Genomic DNA, 19,068 nt, shown 5'->3' with positions numbered 1-19,068 from the left:
ATGCATGGATAAAACAGATAAGAATAAAAAATAAATGGATAAAAATTTAATTATTTATTGTTATTTATTTTAATAACATTTTATTTGAATGTTATATATATATATATATATATATATATATATATATATATATATATATATATATATATATATATATATATATATGGGTGAACACAAATCACATTAAAATAAATTTATATTAGAATAAATAAATGACAAAAATACAATCAAAATAAAATTAAAATGTATAAATAATTGAAACAATTAATTAGATTAAAATAAAGTATTTATTGATTGTCTTTTTGAAATAAATACATAAATACAAATTACATTAAAGTTTAATTAGATTAAAATAAATAAACTATTAAAATAAATAAATTATACTTTATATGTATATACATATTTATTTCTTTTTTATATATATTATGTATTTATTTATTTATTAAAGATATTATGTATGTATTTATTTATTTACAAATAAATTTCTCTCTTTATAATAATAATAATAATTTGTTACATTTATATGTACGGAGCATATATATATATATATATATAATCTATTTATTTATTATATATTATCTATTTATTTATTATATATTATCTATTTATTTATTTATTTATTTATTTATTTATTAATTATATAATATGTATTTATTTATTTTATTAAATATATTATGTATTTATTGCTTTATTAAATATATTTTGTATTTATTTATTAATTAAATGTATTATGTATTAATTTATTATACATTATGTATTTATTTATTAATTAAATATATTATCTATTTATTATATATATTATTTATTTATTAAATACATGTCTCTTTCTCTGCGTGCTTCATGTATTGTGCCTGTTATGTTAACTCTGTGTCTGCAGAGCGAGTGTGTGGGAGCGGTCAGGTGTTCTCCGACTGCGTGTCGTCCTGTCCCCCCAGCTGCTCGTCTCCTGCTCCTCCCTCGGCTCAGTGTCGGGATGAGTGTGTGGGCGGGTGTGAGTGTCCTGCGGGTCTGTTCCTGCACGCGGGTCAGTGTGTGCGACGGGACGCCTGCCCCTGCTTCCACCGCCGCCGCAGCTTCAGCGCCGGAGCCGCCCTCAGGCAGAGGTGCAACACATGGTGGGTCCCCGGCGCCGCTGCGGCTGGAGTCCGCTGGACGGGTCCTCACGTCCTCACGCTCTGTCCTCACGCTCTGTCCTCATGTCCTCACGCTCTGTCCTCACGCTCTGTCCTCATGTCCTCACGCTCTGTCCTCACGCTCTGTCCTCATGTCCTCACGCTCTGTCCTCACGCTCTGTCCTCATGTCCTCACGCTCTGTCCTCACGCTCTGTCCTCACGCTCTGTCCTCATGTCCTCACGCTCTGTCCTCACGCTCTGTCCTCATGTCCTCACGCTCTGTCCTCACGCTCTGTCCTCACGCTCTGTCCTCACGTCCTCACGCTCTGTCCTCACGCTCTGTCCTCATGTCCTCACGCTCTGTCCTCACGCTCTGTCCTCATGTCCTCACGCTCTGTCCTCACGCTCTGTCCTCACGCTCTGTCCTCACGTCCTCACGCTCTGTCCTCACGCTCTGTCCTCATGTCCTCACGCTCTGTCCTCACGCTCTGTCCTCACCTCACGCTCTGTCCTCACGCTCTGTCCTCACGCTCTGTCCTCACGTCCTCACGCTCTGTCCTCACGCTCTGTCCTCACGCTCTGTCCTCACATCCTCACGCTCTGTCCTCACGCTCTGTCCTCACGCTCTGTCCTCACATCCTCACGCTCTGTCCTCACGCTCTGTCCTCACGCTCTGTCCTCACGCTCTGTCCTCACGTCCTCACGCTCTGTCCTCACGCTCTGTCCTCACGCTCTGTCCTCACGTCCTCACGCTCTGTCCTCATGTCCTCAGGCTCTGTCCTCACGTCCTCACGCTCTGTCCTCATGTCCTCATGCTCTGTCCTCACGTCCTCACGCTCTGTCCTCACGCTCTGTCCTCATGTCCTCACGCTCTGTCCTCACGCTCTGTCCTCATGTCCTCACGCTCTGTCCTCACGCTCTGTCCTCATGTCCTCACGCTCTGTCCTCACGCTCTGTCCTCATGTCCTCACGCTCTGTCCTCACGCTCTGTCCTCACGCTCTGTCCTCATGTCCTCACGCTCTGTCCTCACGCTCTGTCCTCATGTCCTCACGCTCTGTCCTCACGCTCTGTCCTCACGCTCTGTCCTCACGTCCTCACGCTCTGTCCTCACGCTCTGTCCTCATGTCCTCACGCTCTGTCCTCACGCTCTGTCCTCATGTCCTCACGCTCTGTCCTCACGCTCTGTCCTCACGCTCTGTCCTCACGTCCTCACGCTCTGTCCTCACGCTCTGTCCTCATGTCCTCACGCTCTGTCCTCACGCTCTGTCCTCACCTCACGCTCTGTCCTCACGCTCTGTCCTCACGCTCTGTCCTCACGTCCTCACGCTCTGTCCTCACGCTCTGTCCTCACGCTCTGTCCTCACATCCTCACGCTCTGTCCTCACGCTCTGTCCTCACGCTCTGTCCTCACATCCTCACGCTCTGTCCTCACGCTCTGTCCTCACGCTCTGTCCTCACGCTCTGTCCTCACGTCCTCACGCTCTGTCCTCACGCTCTGTCCTCACGCTCTGTCCTCACGTCCTCACGCTCTGTCCTCATGTCCTCAGGCTCTGTCCTCACGTCCTCACGCTCTGTCCTCATGTCCTCATGCTCTGTCCTCACGTCCTCACGCTCTGTCCTCACGTCCTCACGCTCTGTCCTCACGTCCTCACGCTCTGTCCTCACATCCTCACGCGCTGTCCTCACGTCCTCACGCTCTGTCCTCACATCCTCACGCTCTGTCCTCACGCTCTGTCCTCACATCCTCACGCTCTGTCCTCACGCTCTGTCCTCACGTCCTCACGCTCTGTCCTCACGTCCTCACGCTCCGTCCTCACATCCTCACGCTCTGTCCTCACGCTCTGTCCTCACGTCCTCACGCTCTGTCCTCACGTCCTCACGCTCTGTCCTCACGCTCTGTCCTCACGCTCTGTCCTCACGCTCTGTCCTCACGTCCTCACGCTCTGTCCTCACGCTCTGTCCTCACGTCCTCACGCTCTGTCCTCACGCTCTGTCCTCACGTCCTCACGCTCTGTCCTCACATCCTCACGCTCTGTCCTCACGTCCTCACGCTCTGTCCTCACATCCTCACGCTCTGTCCTCACGTCCTCACGCTCTGTCCTCACGTCCTCACGCTCTGTCCTCACGCTCTGTCCTCACGTCCTCACGCTCTCTCCTCACGTCCTCACGCTCTGTCCTCACATCCTCACGCTCTGTCCTCACGTCCTCACGCTCTGTCCTCACATCCTCACGCTCTGTCCTCACGCTCTGTCCTCACGCTCTGTCCTCACATCCTCACGCTCTGTCCTCACGTCCTCACGCTCTGTCCTCACGTCCTCACGCTCCGTCCTCACATCCTCACGCTCTGTCCTCACGTCCTCACGCTCTGTCCTCACGCTCTGTCCCCACGTCCTCACGCTCTGTCCTCACGTCCTCACGCTCTGTCCCCACGTCCTCACGCTCTGTCCTCACGTCCTCACGCTCTGTCCCCACGTCCTCACGCTCTGTCCCCACGCTCTGTCCTCACGTCCTCACGCTCTGTCCTCACGTCCTCACGCTCTGTCCTCACGTCCTCACGCTCTGTCCTCACGTCCTCACGCTCTGTCCTCACGCTCTGTCCCCACGTCCTCACGCTCTGTCCTCACGTCCTCACGCTCTGTCCTCACGTCCTCACGCTCTGTCCTCACATCCTCACGCTCTGTCCTCACGCTCTGTCCTCACGTCCTCACGCTCTGTCCTCACGCTCTGTCCTCACGTCCTCACGCTCTGTCCTCACGCTCTGTCCCCACGTCCTCACGCTCTGTCCCCACGTCCTCACGCTCTGTCCCCACGTCCTCACGCTCTGTCCTCACGTCCTCACGCTCTGTCCTCACGTCCTCACGCTCTGTCCTCACGCTCTGTCCTCACGTCCTCACGCTCTGTCCTCACGTCCTCACGCTCTGTCCCCACGTCCTCACGCTCTGTCCTCACATCCTCACGCTCTGTCCTCACGCTCTGTCCTCACGCTCTGTCCTCACGCTCTGTCCTCACATCCTCACGCTCTGTCCTCACGCTCTGTCCTCATGTCCTCACGCTCTGTCCTCACGCTCTGTCCTCACGCTCTGTCCTCATGTCCTCACGCTCTGTCCTCACGCTCTGTCCTCACGCTCTGTCCTCATGTCCTCACGCTCTGTCCTCACGCTCTGTCCTCACGCTCTGTCCTCACGCTCTGTCCTCACATCCTCACGCTCTGTCCTCACATCATCACGCTCTGTCCTCACGCTCTGTCCTCACGCTCTGTCCTCACGCTCTGTCCTCACGCTCTGTCCTCACGCTCTGTCCTCATGTCCTCACGCTCTGTCCTCACGCTCTGTCCTCATGTCCTCACGCTCTGTCCTCATGTCCTCACGCTCTGTCCTCATGTCCTCACGCTCTGTCCTCACGCTCTGTCCTCACGCTCTGTCCTCGCGCTCTGTCCTCACGCTCTGTCTGTCTTCTAGTGTGTGCCGAGCCGGTCAGTGGGAATGTTCCGGAGAGAGATGCGAGGCCCAGTGCGCTGTGGTCGGAGCGATGCACATCACCACCTTCGATCAGAAGCGATACGGCCTGCAGGGCGGAGACTGCCAGTTCACAGCCCTCGAGGTCAGTTCCTGAAGAGCAGATGTGTGTTAGGACTGATCTGAGATCAGCTCTGGGGTGTTAGGACTGATCTGAGATCAGCTCTGTGCTGTTAGGACTGATCTGAGATCAGCTCTGTGCTGTTAGGACTGATCTGAGATCAGCTCTGGGGTGTTAGGACTGATCTGAGATCAGCTCTGTGGTGTTAGGACTGATCTGAGATCAGCTCTGTGCTGTTAGGAATGATCTGAGATCAGCTCTGGGGTGTTAGGACTGATCTGAGATCAGCTCTGTGCTGTTAGGACTGATCTGAGATCAGCTCTGTGCTGTTAGGACTGATCTGAGATCAGCTCTGTGCTGTTAGGACTGATCTGAGATCAGCTCTGGGTGTTAGGACTGATCTGAGATCAGCTCTGTGCTGTTAGGACTGATCTGAGATCAGCTCTGGGGTGTTAGGAATGATCTGAGATCAGCTCTGTGCTGTTAGGACTGATCTGAGATCAGCTCTGGGGTGTTAGAACTGATCTGAGATCAGCTCTGGGGTGTTAGGAATGATCTGAGATCAGCTCTGTGCTGTTAGGACTGATCTGAGATCAGCTCTGGGGTGTTAGGACTGATCTGATAGCAGCTCTGGGGTGTTAGGACTGATCTGAGATCAGCTCTGGGGTGTTAGGAATGATCTGAGATCAGCTCTGTGCTGTTAGGAATGATCTGAGATCAGCTCTGGGGTGTTAGGACTGATCTGATAGCAGCTCTGGGGTGTTAGGACTGATCTGAGATCAGCTCTGTGCTGTTAGGACTGATCTGAGATCAGCTCTGGGGTGTTAGGACTGATCTGAGATCAGCTCTGGGGTGTTAGGAATGATCTGAGATCAGCTCTGTGCTGTTAGGACTGATCTGAGATCAGCTCTGGGGTGTTAGGACTGATCTGATAGCAGCTCTGGGGTGTTAGGACTGATCTGAGATCAGCTCTGGGGTGTTAGGAATGATCTGAGATCAGCTCTGTGCTGTTAGGAATGATCTGAGATCAGCTCTGGGGTGTTAGGACTGATCTGAGATCAGCTCTGGGGTGTTAGGACTGATCTGATAGCAGCTCTGGGGTGTTAGGACTGATCTGAGATCAGCTCTGTGCTGTTAGGACTGATCTGAGATCAGCTCTGGGGTGTTAGGACTGATCTGAGATCAGCTCTGTGCTGTTTCTGTAGGATTTTGTGGATAAGAAGCTGAGCGTGCGCATCAGTGGAGGACCGTGTGCTGGAGGAGCTGCTGGATGTCTGAGGGAGCTGATGGTCACTGCGCTTCACACTACAGTCACGGTCACTGATTCAGGTCAAACATCCGTCCGACTATCTCTATACATCCATCCATCCATTCATTTGTCCATCCATCCATCTCTCTTCATCCATCTGACTGTCTCTTCATCCATCCATCATCCATCCAAGTATCTCTTCTACCATCCATCCATCCACTGTCTCTTCATCCATCATCTATCCATTCGACTGTCTCTTCATCCATCCATCATCCATCCAAGTATCTCTTCTACCATCCATCCATCCACTGTCTCTTCATCCATCATCTATCCATTCGACTGTCTCTTCATCCATCCATCCAAGTGTCTCTTCTACCATCCATTCATCCACTGTCTCTTCATCCATCCATCTATCCATCCGACTGTCTCTTCATCCATCCATCATCCATCCATCCATCCATCCAAGTGTCTCTTCTACCATCCATCCATCCACTGTCTCTTCATCCATCCAGCCATCCATCCAAGTATCTCTTCTACCATCCATCCATCCACTGTCTCTTCATCCATCATCTATCCATCCGACTTTCTCTTCATCCATCCATCATCCATCCATCCATCCATCCAAGTGTCTCTTCTACCATCCATCCATCCACTGTCTCTTCATCCATCCATCATCCATCCATCCATCCAAGTGTCTCTTCTACCCTCCACCCATTCTTGATCCTTCACCATACAATATAAAAACGATATCTCCACACCAGCATTAAAACAGCAGAGCATCAGAAGTGTGTAATCTGTGTGTCTCAGGTTCAGTGATGGTGAACGGTCAGAGGGAGCTGCTGCCAGCGGTCACTGGAGATCTGATGGTCAGAAGGGCTTCCTCCAGCTTTCTGCTGATCCAGGCGTTCGGAGCGCGGCTGATGTGGCACCTGGACGGCCCTCTGCTCCTCATCACCCTGCAGCCGGGATTCGCTCATAAGGTACCACAGTAACACACAGGACTCTCCATCGGTTGGCTAGGAACTCCACTAACAGGTCATGTGACCGCCAGGTGCGAGGATTGTGTGGCACTCTGACCTGGAGTCAGCATGATGATTTCACCACACCTGAAGGGGACGTCGAGAACAGCGTGTCCTCTTTTGCCGCCAAATTCCGAACGGGCTCGTGCCCTCTGCCCTCAGCGATGACCTCTGACCCCTGCGGGACGTACACCCAGCGGAGACGGTACGCGGAGAGTGTGTGCTCTGTGATTGCCAGCTCAGTGTTTCAGGTCAGTGTGCTTTGGGTGAGTAGCTTTAGTAGGCGGTGAAGCGGCGGTTCCAGTGAAGCTGAAGCGTGTTTTGCAGGCGTGTCATGACGTGGTGGACAGAGAGCCGTACATGCGTGTGTGTCTCAGTGAAGTGTGCGGCTGCGGCCTGCAGATGTCCTGCCAATGCCCCGTCCTCGCCGCTTACGCCCTTCAGTGTGCCCAGGAGGGGGCGCCGGTCAGCTGGAGAAATCACACTTTCTGCTGTAAGAAATGGTTTCATATTAAGATGTTGCATGTTAATATTATATATCGGGATGGGTATCGAGAACCGGCGCATTTCAATCCCGCTTATCGGTTCCTGTGTGCGCATTTTAATGTGATTTTAAACCGTTCAAGCTCAAGTTCATACAGAAAAGTTGATCTTAAATTTCATAGTTCACCCAAAAATTTAAATTAGCCCATGATTTACTCACCCCCAAGTCATCCGAGGTGTGTGTGACATTCTTCTTTCAGACGAACACAATCAGAGTTATATTACAAAAGTCCAGGCTAATCCAAGCTTTAGAATTTGTTGCTCTGTTTTTGAAGTTCATAAAAAGTGCATCTGTCCATCATATAACTGCTCCAGCGGCTCTGGGGTGTTAATAAAGGCCTTCTGAAGCGAATCGATGCGTTTGTGTAAGAAAAATATCCATATTTAAAACTTTATCAAGTAAACTTTCAGCCTCCGCCTTCAGTGGAAAAGTGTTGAATGTTGAAAGTGAAACTCCAGATGTGTTTGTGACGTCATGCCGAGCGGAGCTGGGCGTTAGAGGAACTTTCAACAATGTTTCCATAAATTGAACAGGGAAGACGGTCGGCCAAAAGTTTACTTGATAAAGTTTTAAATATGGATATTTTTCTTACACAAACGCGTTGATTCGCTTCAGAAGGCCTTTATTAACACCCCAGAGCTGCGTGGAGCAGTTATATGACGGACAGATGCACTTTTTATGGACTTTAAAAACAGAGCAACTATGAATCAAATTCTAAAGCTTGGATTAGCCTGGACTTTTGTAATATAACTCAGATTTTATTCGTCTGAAAGAAGAATGTCATACACACCTTGGATGACTTGAGGGAGAGTAAATCATGGGCTAATTTTAATTTTTGGGTGAACTATGCCTTTAATGTGATCCATCCGAGCGCAAAGAAGGCAGACACACACACACACACACACACACACATGCTGTCAAAATATTCTCGTTTACACAGTCGGTTATGTCTTTAGACAGTTGAAGAGGAAAGATGTAAACGCGTGTGTATCAGTGTATTGGATCCGTGCAGCTCTTAAAGTGACAGTGGCAGATTCTATGATGACGTTTATCAAACAAAAGACAACGAGAAAATTCACTCTGTTCTACATTTGTAACTATATTTGCAATGCATAGCCTATATTCGATTAATTATTAATTACAATTGATTACAGTTTCTGCACCTGAATACCTGAAAATGTTTATTTCAATCGTATCTTTGTTCAGTTCAATTGCTAATTTGTTTATTTATTCTTTTTTAGTTACTGTGTTTACTTGTATTTAATAATGCTTGAGATTTATATTAGTTAGATTAGTGGTTTTTGCCCTGATATTTTTAAAGTTCCTAGCCTGTTGATTTTTGTTCCTGGAAATGTTTTGCAATAAGACGTTTTTTTACCCTATTGGAATCAAAATTAGGAATCGATAAGCAGAATCGAAATCGTTCAAACGATACCCAACCCTAAATAAATATATTAGTGGTGGGCATAGATACATTTTTTTAATCTAGATTAAAATGGCTCATTTGAATTCTGCCGAAGGCATTCAGAATATGTGTGCTCGTAAGTGATTGTTTGTCTTTTTGTAGTTTGAATAATAAATAACTTCTGTCCCTTTAAGACCTGACGCACGCATGGATCCCACTGATCCTGTGAGCTGGTTACGACTGTGTTTACGTTAAAACTCACCAAGATGGGCATTGAGACATTTTTGAGTGTGTTTGACCATTAATACGCTGGAAAAAGGAGCTCATTTTTGCACCTGTATGTCAGAGGCGGCTTTATTACGGTATGTGTGTGTGCGCTTCAGATGCGAGCGCGAAATCTGCGGGAATTAGTAGAATTAACGTTATGTGCAACCCCGCGCGAAATTCAGACCGGTCACACCAATACTAACAAAAGTCCAGCAGAACAGTTCAGAGGATTAAACGGACTGAATGAGAGGAGGCGGATGCGTGTCAACTGTCGGTCTGAGGGGAGAGGAGAGCGCAGCTGATATCGATACTGTAGAAAATGAGTATTGTATCGTTTCAGATATTTCAGTATCGTTACATAGCGAAATATTGATATTTTTGACAACACTAGTAGGCATGCACACAGGTTCAAAGACTCGTTCTCTCGCACCTACAGTGCAATTCGGCTAGGTGTACATCCGCGCTAAAATATCACGGTGAAAGTCATCATAGCTTGTGTAGTTTAGACCCAGCTCCCAACACAACTTTGAGAATAGATTAACGGCGATATTTTTTTTATCACCCGATAAGTGTCTCACGTTAACGCAGCACCTTAACACCGATAACAGCCCACCACTAATATATATATGATATTTGTACTATTATTTATTCTGATTATTTATTATAATGATCAATATTATTAATAGTATATATTATCAATACATATTAAATATATAAATTATATCATATCAAATAATATTAATATTTAATATTACTTGCTAGTTTTAAAGGTGTTGAAAGTGTTGAAATCACACATTCTGCTCAGAGATGCCAACTTACTGTCTTTGCCGCTAGATTTAGTGACTTTTCAGACCCCTTTAGCAACTTTTATTTATTTATTAATCGCCTAGTGACAAATTTGAACTTTTTGGACAAACCTGGGTAACTTTCCAAATGTCGCCAGCAAGGCTTGACATTAACATTTAATATTGAATTTGAATTGAATATATAATATATACAGTTTTCAATAGTCTTTTAAAAAGGCATCTGAAATAATAAACTAAGTGCAATGTAGTGTTGTCAAAAATATTGTTTTTCGATATCAATACTGAAATATCTGAAACGCTTCCGATACTCATTTTCCATGTAATAGATACACGCTTTCTCTCTCTCTTATTCATCATCTCTCCGACAGCGAGTGACACACAAACCCTCCTCACACACTCGCTTCGTTTGCTCCGGATGAATATTGTTGCTGTTGCAGGGCTTGAATCTTGCCGTGGGATTGTGTGTATTGCACATCATTTTACTCATGCCTGCAGATTTTGAGCTCACACTCAAAGTGCGTGCACATAAAGCCGCCTCTCAGCACTAAATTGAGTTGTTTTTCGCTGCTTATTGCACTTAAACAGTCACAAAATAATGTCAAAATGGAGAGAATTTACGTAAAAACGTCTGTTTTTAGTGAACATAAACAGTTGAGAAAGAAAACGCATCTGCAATGGATCCATGCATCAGCTCTTAAAGGGACAGCTGCCAACTTATGAGATAATAATACAAATATCTATATGGCGGTTTTTCCCCAGTAACTTTGGAAAACCACTAATAAAGCTCATGTCGAGCCGTTGACAGACGTGAACGAGCGAGCTACACATGAGCACGCAGTGTGTCCACGGATCATAACTTATCTGCTTCTCCTTTGTTTTATATTCAAATAAGTGACTGTGTTGGTTACCATTCTTCTCATGTGCTTGTCACCTAGGCTATAACTCATAAATCACTGTGAATATTTAGATCTGGTGACTTTGTTCATGCGTTCTTTGTTTAGCTCATGGGTAACATTTAAAAACAACATGACCACCTGTAAATCTACTCACCTTCAGATAAAAGCAGATTTTCACGTATTTACAATATTTGGAGGGGACTTGCGTGTTGATAAAGTTGTTAAGCATTAGCTTATTACATTTATTTTGAAATTTTATCACTTAAATTGTTCATAATCCGTCTGTAAATGTTTGTATCCCCCAGTTTGTGGATATAAATTCATCGAAAAAAGAAAGCTTGTTTGGCGATGCGTGCTACAACATTTTAAAACATTTATTCTCTCATTACTTAAAATTCTGTTGAACAATAAGCATAATGCCTATTTATGAATATATTATAGCCTACTGTGTCATATTTAATATGCACTTTTCTAGCGCCTATAAATGATCAAAATGACTTTGCTGAGAAACCTGTTGAACACAGTCTACTTCATGCCTTCGGTCTTCTGATTGATAGTTCAGCCATTTGTTCAGTTAGTGTAAATGTCAAATATGACACAACAGGCTTTTGGGGAACATTTATGTGTCCATCTCTCAGATATCATTGATTCATTAATAGATATACACACAGATCAGGCATAACATTATGACCAGTGAAGTGAATAACACTGATCTCTTCATCTCCTGTTAGTGGGTGGGATATATTAGGCAGCAAGTGAACATTTGGTCCTCAGAGTTGATGTGTTAGAAGCAGGAAAAATGGGCAAGCGTAAGGATTTGAGTTTGACCAGGGCCAGATTGTGACGGCTAGACCCGAGTGGGCCGTGAAGGCTGGCCCGTGTGGTCCGATCAAACAGACGAGCTACTGGAGCTCAAACTGCTCATGAAGTTAATGCTGGTTCTGATGGTGTCAGAATACACAGAGCATCTCAGTTTGTTGTGTTCTGGGACTTCCCCATACTGGTTTTCTCTTGCGCCTGAATAATTTGTCGGACGTCTCCAGCAGATCCAATCTTTCACCTAAAATCGGCCAGGCAGAACTGGACTATTTCAGACTATTCCGATTAATCACCCACGCAGTTTAAATTTTTCTTCCCGAAACTTCTTAATCACGCTGAGAGATCTCAATTTCTCTTCCAGAAATGTCTCAACTGCGCTGCATTACTACAGAGCCAGCTAAACCACTATGGTTTGCCCCCCCTCCCCCCTTTTTCTTCAGAAATAAATAAAATTGGGCCGCCACAAAGCACAAATGCTTCAGGAATGCTTTGAGGAGCACAACAGCGAGTTTGAGGCGTTGACTTGGCCTCCAAATTCCCCAGATCTCAATCCAATCAAGCATCTGTGGGATGAGCTGAACAAACAAGTCCGATCCATGGAGGCTCCACCTCGCAACTTACAGGACTTAAAGGATCTGCTGCTAACATCTTGGTGATTCCAGATACCACAGCACACCTTCGGGGGTCTAGTGGAGTCCATCAGAGACGGGTCAGGGGGACCAACACAATATTAGGTCATAATGTTATGCCTGATCGGTGTATGTGTGTATGTAATATGATACTCAACAAAAAACATATGCAATATGGTATATACTGTAGATATACAGTATATGCATGTGTTTTTTGTTGAGTCGCATATTTATACATCAGTTTTTTATGGCTCATATATGCATTACTGAGAGATTAAAATACATTTTATGTGTTAATGTTATGTTGAGAGATAAACATAAATGTTCCCCAAAAGCCTGTTGTGTCATATTTGACATTTACACTAACATGAACAGCTGAACTATCAATCAGAAGACCGAAGGCATGAAGTAGACTGTGTTCAACAGGTTTTTCAGCAAAGTCATATTGATCATTTATAGGCGCTAGAAAAGTGCATATTAAATATGACACAGTAGGCTATAATATATTCATAAATAGGCATTAGTGGACCTTAGGGTCAAAAATGACCCCCATAGGAAATGAATGGGAAATTGGCAAAAATATAGAGTTTTTTCATGCATACAATCTACAAATCAGCCAAGATGCAGAAAAAAGGACTCAGCAGTGAAGATCTCTAAAACATCAAAAGTGCAAAACAGACAAAAAAACTCACACACACACACACTTATACACATAAAAACACACGCATACACAAATGAACGCGTGCCATTCCAAAAGCTAACTGTGTTTTTGTGTGTATAAGTGTGTGAGTTTTTTGTCTGTTTTGCACTCTTGATGTTTTAGAGATCTTCACTGTTGAGTCTTTTTTCTGCATCCTGGCTGATTTGTAGATTGTACGCACAAAAAAACTCTGTATTTTCATATTTTTGCCAATTTCCCATTCATTTCCTATGGGGGTCATTTTTGACCTGAAGGTTCTGAGTGTGACTTTTTTTTTTTTTACGACCACTTAAACTTTTCAAATCCTGTCCCCAATTTTTTGTAGTGTTCATATACTAAGTACCAATAAAGTCACCAAGTTTTTTTTTTAATGATTTTTTTTTTTTAATTATTAAACGCTTCGGGTCATTTTTGACCCAGAGAACCGCAGAGGGTTAATATTATGTATGATAGTGTTAAATGTGGCTCAAGACATAAGGCATTGCATTTGTAATGCGAGCCGAGAGAAATGTTGAGTATAAATGTCATTCAATATCAAAATGATTGATAGAAGTTCAGTCTAGTCACACAGGTGTATGTGTCTCTCAGCGGTTCAGTGTTCTGGAGGACAGGTGTATCAGGAGTGCGGGCGTCCCTGCGGAGCGTCCTGTGCCGATCTGTGGCGCGGCTGGAGCTGTGAGGGCGGCGAGGGCGGCGCGACCTGTGTGCCAGGGTGCCAGTGTCCAGATGGACTGGCACAGGACAGCCAGGGCCAGTGTGTGCCCGTCCACATGTGCCCCTGCACACACGGAGACCAGCTCCATCCCGCGGGAAGCACCAGACAGAACAACTGCAACAGCTGGTAGGAGAAGCAGCCACTGATCCTCACTCATGAGGGCACGTGAAGCGGGCGCTGTAGGGGTTAAAGACCAGGGCTGGAGTCGTGAGCCTTAAAGGGTTAGTTCACCCAAAAATGTAAATTCTGTCATTAATTCCTCACCCTCATGTGGTTGGACACCCGTCAGACCTCTTAGTGTAAAGCTGATGCTGAGAAAGGCTTCAGATAGGCCTCCATTGGCATTCAGTACATTTACACTCACAAGACCCATAAAAGGCACTAAAAACGTCGTTATAAAGTCCATCTCACCACAGTGACTCTACAATAATTTTATGATGCGACGACAATAGTTTTTGTCCGCAAAAAAAAATCTAAATAACGCCTTTATCCAGCTTGTTCTTGTCTTCCGTGTGTGTCTCCACGACGCATGCGTGAGAATATGAGCAGATCCGGCGTTCGGGAATCCATGAAATGCTCACTTAAGCCCCATTTGAGCACTACAGCGAGACCTAAAGCACGATCAATGTAGAATTCAACAGCTGAGAGACGCGCGTCTTCATCTGCTTGTAAACAAATCTCTTCTGGGTCATGTGTCCGAACGCCGGATCTGCGTCATATTCTCGCCTTTCTCAGCATCAGCTTTACACTAAAATATCTTCATTTGTGTCTGAAGATGAACGGAGGTCTTACGGGTGTCCAACCACATGAGGGTGAGGAATTAATGACAGAATTTTCATTTTTGGGTGAACTAACCCTTTAAGAAGCAGACTTTACCCCAGGTTACTTCAGAGGGACTGAATCTGTAATGAGTTCATGGGGTAATTCAAGACAAACGTCATGGATGTATAACCCACTGTTTTGTAGAGGAGGGTCAAAATGGCCGTCCACCTGAGATCCTGAGCCATATTACAGCCGTGTAAACATGACTTTAGAAAGATCCCAGCATCATTATTTTATTCTCACACAGAGATTGGCAGATCTATTAGTGAAATCTGTTGACTTTATCAATCTGTGTGTCATTATATGCCAACGGTGAGCGCTCAAACATGGGGAATCAGCACTTCTGCTGTTTTTAGTCTCAAGTTTGAATGCTTGTAACTCAAGAAGTTTTAAATATATCTGAATATCCTTTTAGATTCTGGTTCTTAACAAACATTTCATTTGGTGTCTTCAATTTAAAGGCTCCTTGTGGTACAGTCACAGAGAAATGAGGATCTCAATGCGGCTCCATGAGCACATTTTCAGTGGTCATTTTTACCCCCTGTAATACGGCTCCAAAATGACAAAATAGTGGATTACTCAGTAAATATACATTCATTACATTTCATATTTTGGCTTTCATCACTATTTATGTGATCTTCCTTCAGAAAAAAATATGAACAAAATCAAAAATTTCATCTGGGGAAGTTTCTGAATTTTGGTTTATATGGCATGGAATGACCATATTATACTTTAACACAACAAATTAGGACAAACGTGCACATTTTCTTCATGAAATCTCATTATTTTAATTTCATTTACAGTATGTATTCTTCATTTATGTGTGTCGTCTCCATCCAGGGCATTTATGGTGTTTTGTGAAAAGCTTCATGTCTGTTTTATGGCTCTTTATGGTTTTGGGGGCTGATCTTTATCCCCTGCGTTCTGATAACACAGCAGAACATGACCTTTGAACTCAAACTAATTCATGTACAGGTACAGTATGTGGACCAAAGAGGAAAGCACTAAATCACTGTGAAAAAACATCTGTTATATATCCGCGTGCACATGCTTATTTATTAAATATTATATCAGTTGTCTCATATGAATCATGTACACGTTTCTCTGATATTTGAGATAATGTCATTGCATGAATGACCTAGATTTGGACTAATGACCTAGATCTCCGCCTCAGTGTAGCCTAGGGGTTGCTAGGGTGTTCTGAGGGTTGCTAGGGTATTCTGAGGGTTGCTAGGGTGTTCTGAGGGGTTGCTAGGGTGTTCTGAGGGGTTGGTAGGGTATTCTGAGGGTTGCTAGGGTGTTCTGAGGGTTGCTAGGGTGTCAGATGTCAGCGAGGTGTGAGGTATCTGATGAAGTCTCTCTATGGCCCGCGGGCTCTGTGTGTCGGGATAGGTTGATTTCATTGCGTCTCTTGCGCCTCCGATCAGCTGATGGGTTTATGGAGGCTGATATCTAACGCTTCTCATCTGGTCAGGACGATGATGAAACACAGTTTATGAAACACACATTTATGATGTGTTTCCTCACACCTTCATATGTGTGTGTGTGTTTATGGGTAACATGTGAAACTCCTGCTCACAATTAAACTCTATACATCTGGGATGAAAAACAGTGTTGTTAATGTTGTGTGTGTGTGTGTGTGTGTGTGTTTGTGAGATCTCTCAGGAGCCAGTCTTTGTGCTGTCACACACATTTGTTATTAATTTATTTACTTATTTTAGTGATTGTCTGCGCCTGAGTTTCCTCTGCTCCTCTTGTTTGTGGGATTATATGGTGTCAAAATAGAGGGGTTTTATCTAATTATTTATTTATTTGTTTGTTTGTTTCTATTTAATTTGATTCTATCTAGATTTAATTATTTTATCTTTATTTTTGTATTTTTTTATATTTTATTATATTTAATCTAGATTTATTTGTTTATTGTTAAAAATTATATTTATTTATTTGTATATTTATGTTTATATTTAATTTAAATTTATATAGATTTATTCATTTATTGTTAAAAAGTTATTTATTTATTTATTTATATTCTATCTAGATGTATTTATTTTATCTTTATTTTATACAATCTAGATTTATTTACTTATGTATTACATTTAATTTAATTTGATCTAGATTTATTCATTTATTGTTAAATTAAATTTGATTTATTTATTTTATATTTATTTTTTGTATTCAATTTTAGTTTATTCAATACAGTTTTTTAAAATTATATTTAATTTGATTTTATCTAGATTTATTCATTTATTATCAAATTTTATTTCATTTATTTATTTTAATATTTATTTTTTATATTCAAATTTAGTTTATTTGATCTAGATTTTATTTATTTATTTACAGATTTATTTATTTTATCTTTTATTGTTTTATATTTAATTGTATTTCATTCTATCTAGATTAATTTATTTATTTATTTTGCCTTTATTTAATACTTTTTTCATTGAATCTGTATTTATTTATCTTTATTTATCCATTTATTTATTTCTAGATTTATTTATTTTATCTTTATTTAATTATTTATTTTATATTTAATTTTATTCTCTCTGTATTTATTTATTTAACTCTATTTATTTATAGATGTATTTATTTTATCTGTATTTAATTGTTTATTTTATATTTAATGTTATTTTATCTAAATGTATTCATTTGTTGTTAAAAGTATATATTATTTATTTGTTTTTAATTGTATTTCATTCTATCCAGAAGTTTTTATTAATGCGTAAATCACCAGCTGATTCTATCATAATGAAGAAGAAGAGAGTGACTTTAGTAAAGAGAACAGATTAGATTAGATTAGATTAGATTAGATTAGATTAGATTAGATTAGATTAGATTCAACTTTATTGTCATTACACAAGTACAAGTACAAGGCAACGAAATGCAGTTTAGGTCTAACCAGAAGTGCAATAGCAGCAAGTGCAGGATATACAACGTTTGCATAAGTGCAGGACATGGATATGTACTGAATATATATAAATATATCTATAAATAGAAAGATGGTTATTACTATAAACAGAATTTACAGGTGAATATGTACTATGAATATAATATAATATACAGATGGCTATTACTATAAACAGAATTTTACAGATAGAGGTATACAATGATATGTTAGGCTAAAATGAGGAATATGGCAGTGGATTAAGGTAGTTCAATAAATTATGGACAGAAGCTATCCGAAAAAAAGTGTAAAAGTGCAGTGGAAAGTGATTGCATATTACAGTTAGAAGTACGGATCCTGCAACACTTTAGACTCTCGATCTAATGCATTCATTCAGACTTTTAGAAGGGAACAGATATTTTGAGGGGCTCTTTAATGTTCATTTCTTGTCAAACACTTGTTTCACGTTGACCATTCTCATCTCTCCTTCGTTCCTGAAAGAACCAAAGAGTGTGACCTCAGTTTGACTTCCTAACAAAACAAGTGCACATACAATAAAAGAGCCAGAAAGAGATTTACGATGGCCGTGCTGTAAAACAGATTCAAAGCAGAAGAAAACGTATCCTCATAATATCTGTATTCTGCCCCCTCTCTGCCTGTGTGTGTAGCGTGTGTGTGCGTGGCGTGTGGAACTGCACGGATCTGGCGTGTCCTGAGGTCAGTCAGTGTCCAGGGTCTCTGATCTTCTCTCCTCGATCGTGTCTGAGGACGTGCTCCAGTCCCACCTCTCCTCTGGACGGCTGCTCTGAACCCATCCACGGCTGCGTCTGTCCGGACGGGACTGTGCTGCTGGTGTGTCCCCTTCAGCCAACACATATCCCAACGTTCCCATTAAGCTATTAAAACATACTGTCCAAAACGTCCAGGTGTTAAAACATTCCATTTTGCAAACATCGTGGGAATGACACATTTGAATGTTCTCTGTACATTCCCAAACAAGCTGCAACATCTAAAAATGTAAGAGTCACTGTTTCAGAAAATGATGTAAAGATGTTTTGAGAACATTAAAACCAGAGAGAAGGGTTATTGCCTATTAAAACAGGACCCGACGTGCTCCATCCTTGTTTTTAAACAGCTGATTGGCTACTTTAGAGGTATGTTCTGAAGCATACACAAAGCTGGGGGTTTGAAAAGCACAAACTTCATTTGATTGGCTGAGAACTCACAGTTAAACCAATCAGGAGGCTAAAATAGCTCTGCCCATTTCTTATTTTAATCCAGGTATATAACCAGTGGATCATGCTGTTCTCTTTGTTAATGTTTGTGTCTTCAGGGCGATCGGTGTGTAAAGCCAGACGAGTGTCCATGTCAACACAACGGCAGACTTTATTTCACCAATGACACCATTTCTAAAGACTGCAACACATGGTGAGCAGAAACAACCACCCGTTTGAGTCCAAACGTCTCAAATTAAAGCTTTAGTAAGTGAAAACATTACAAAAAGATCGAAAACAAATCGATCCAATCATTTCCCCATCAAGCCCCGTCCTACATTTGTTCTTGTTTGCAAAGCGTTTTCACTCAGATATACAGCACAACAGGGAAGAAGACAAGTGCCTGCACCAA

The 19,068-nt window shown here is 42.8% G+C and overlaps 1 protein-coding gene across 1 annotated transcript in view; it reads left to right on the top strand.

Annotated features, from left to right (window-relative positions):
- The window catches only part of sspo (SCO-spondin), a gene marked incomplete at both ends in the record, with an annotated part of 194,732 nt that overhangs the window by 15,645 nt on the left and 160,019 nt on the right, over positions 1–19,068 (top strand). The window contains 9 exon segments of the mRNA XM_079806852.1: positions 878–1,115; positions 4,573–4,714; positions 5,896–6,019; positions 6,747–6,919; positions 6,991–7,209; positions 7,286–7,451; positions 13,613–13,865; positions 18,111–18,294; positions 18,776–18,870. Coding sequence (XP_079662978.1) covers positions 878–1,115; positions 4,573–4,714; positions 5,896–6,019; positions 6,747–6,919; positions 6,991–7,209; positions 7,286–7,451; positions 13,613–13,865; positions 18,111–18,294; positions 18,776–18,870 — 1,594 coding nt within the window.

The sequence above is a fragment of the Gobio gobio genome (genome assembly GCF_949357685.1).
Source record: "Gobio gobio genome assembly, chromosome: 23".
Lineage (NCBI taxonomy): Eukaryota > Metazoa > Chordata > Actinopteri > Cypriniformes > Gobionidae > Gobio > Gobio gobio.
This window is presented reverse-complemented; position numbering and strand designations above follow the sequence as displayed.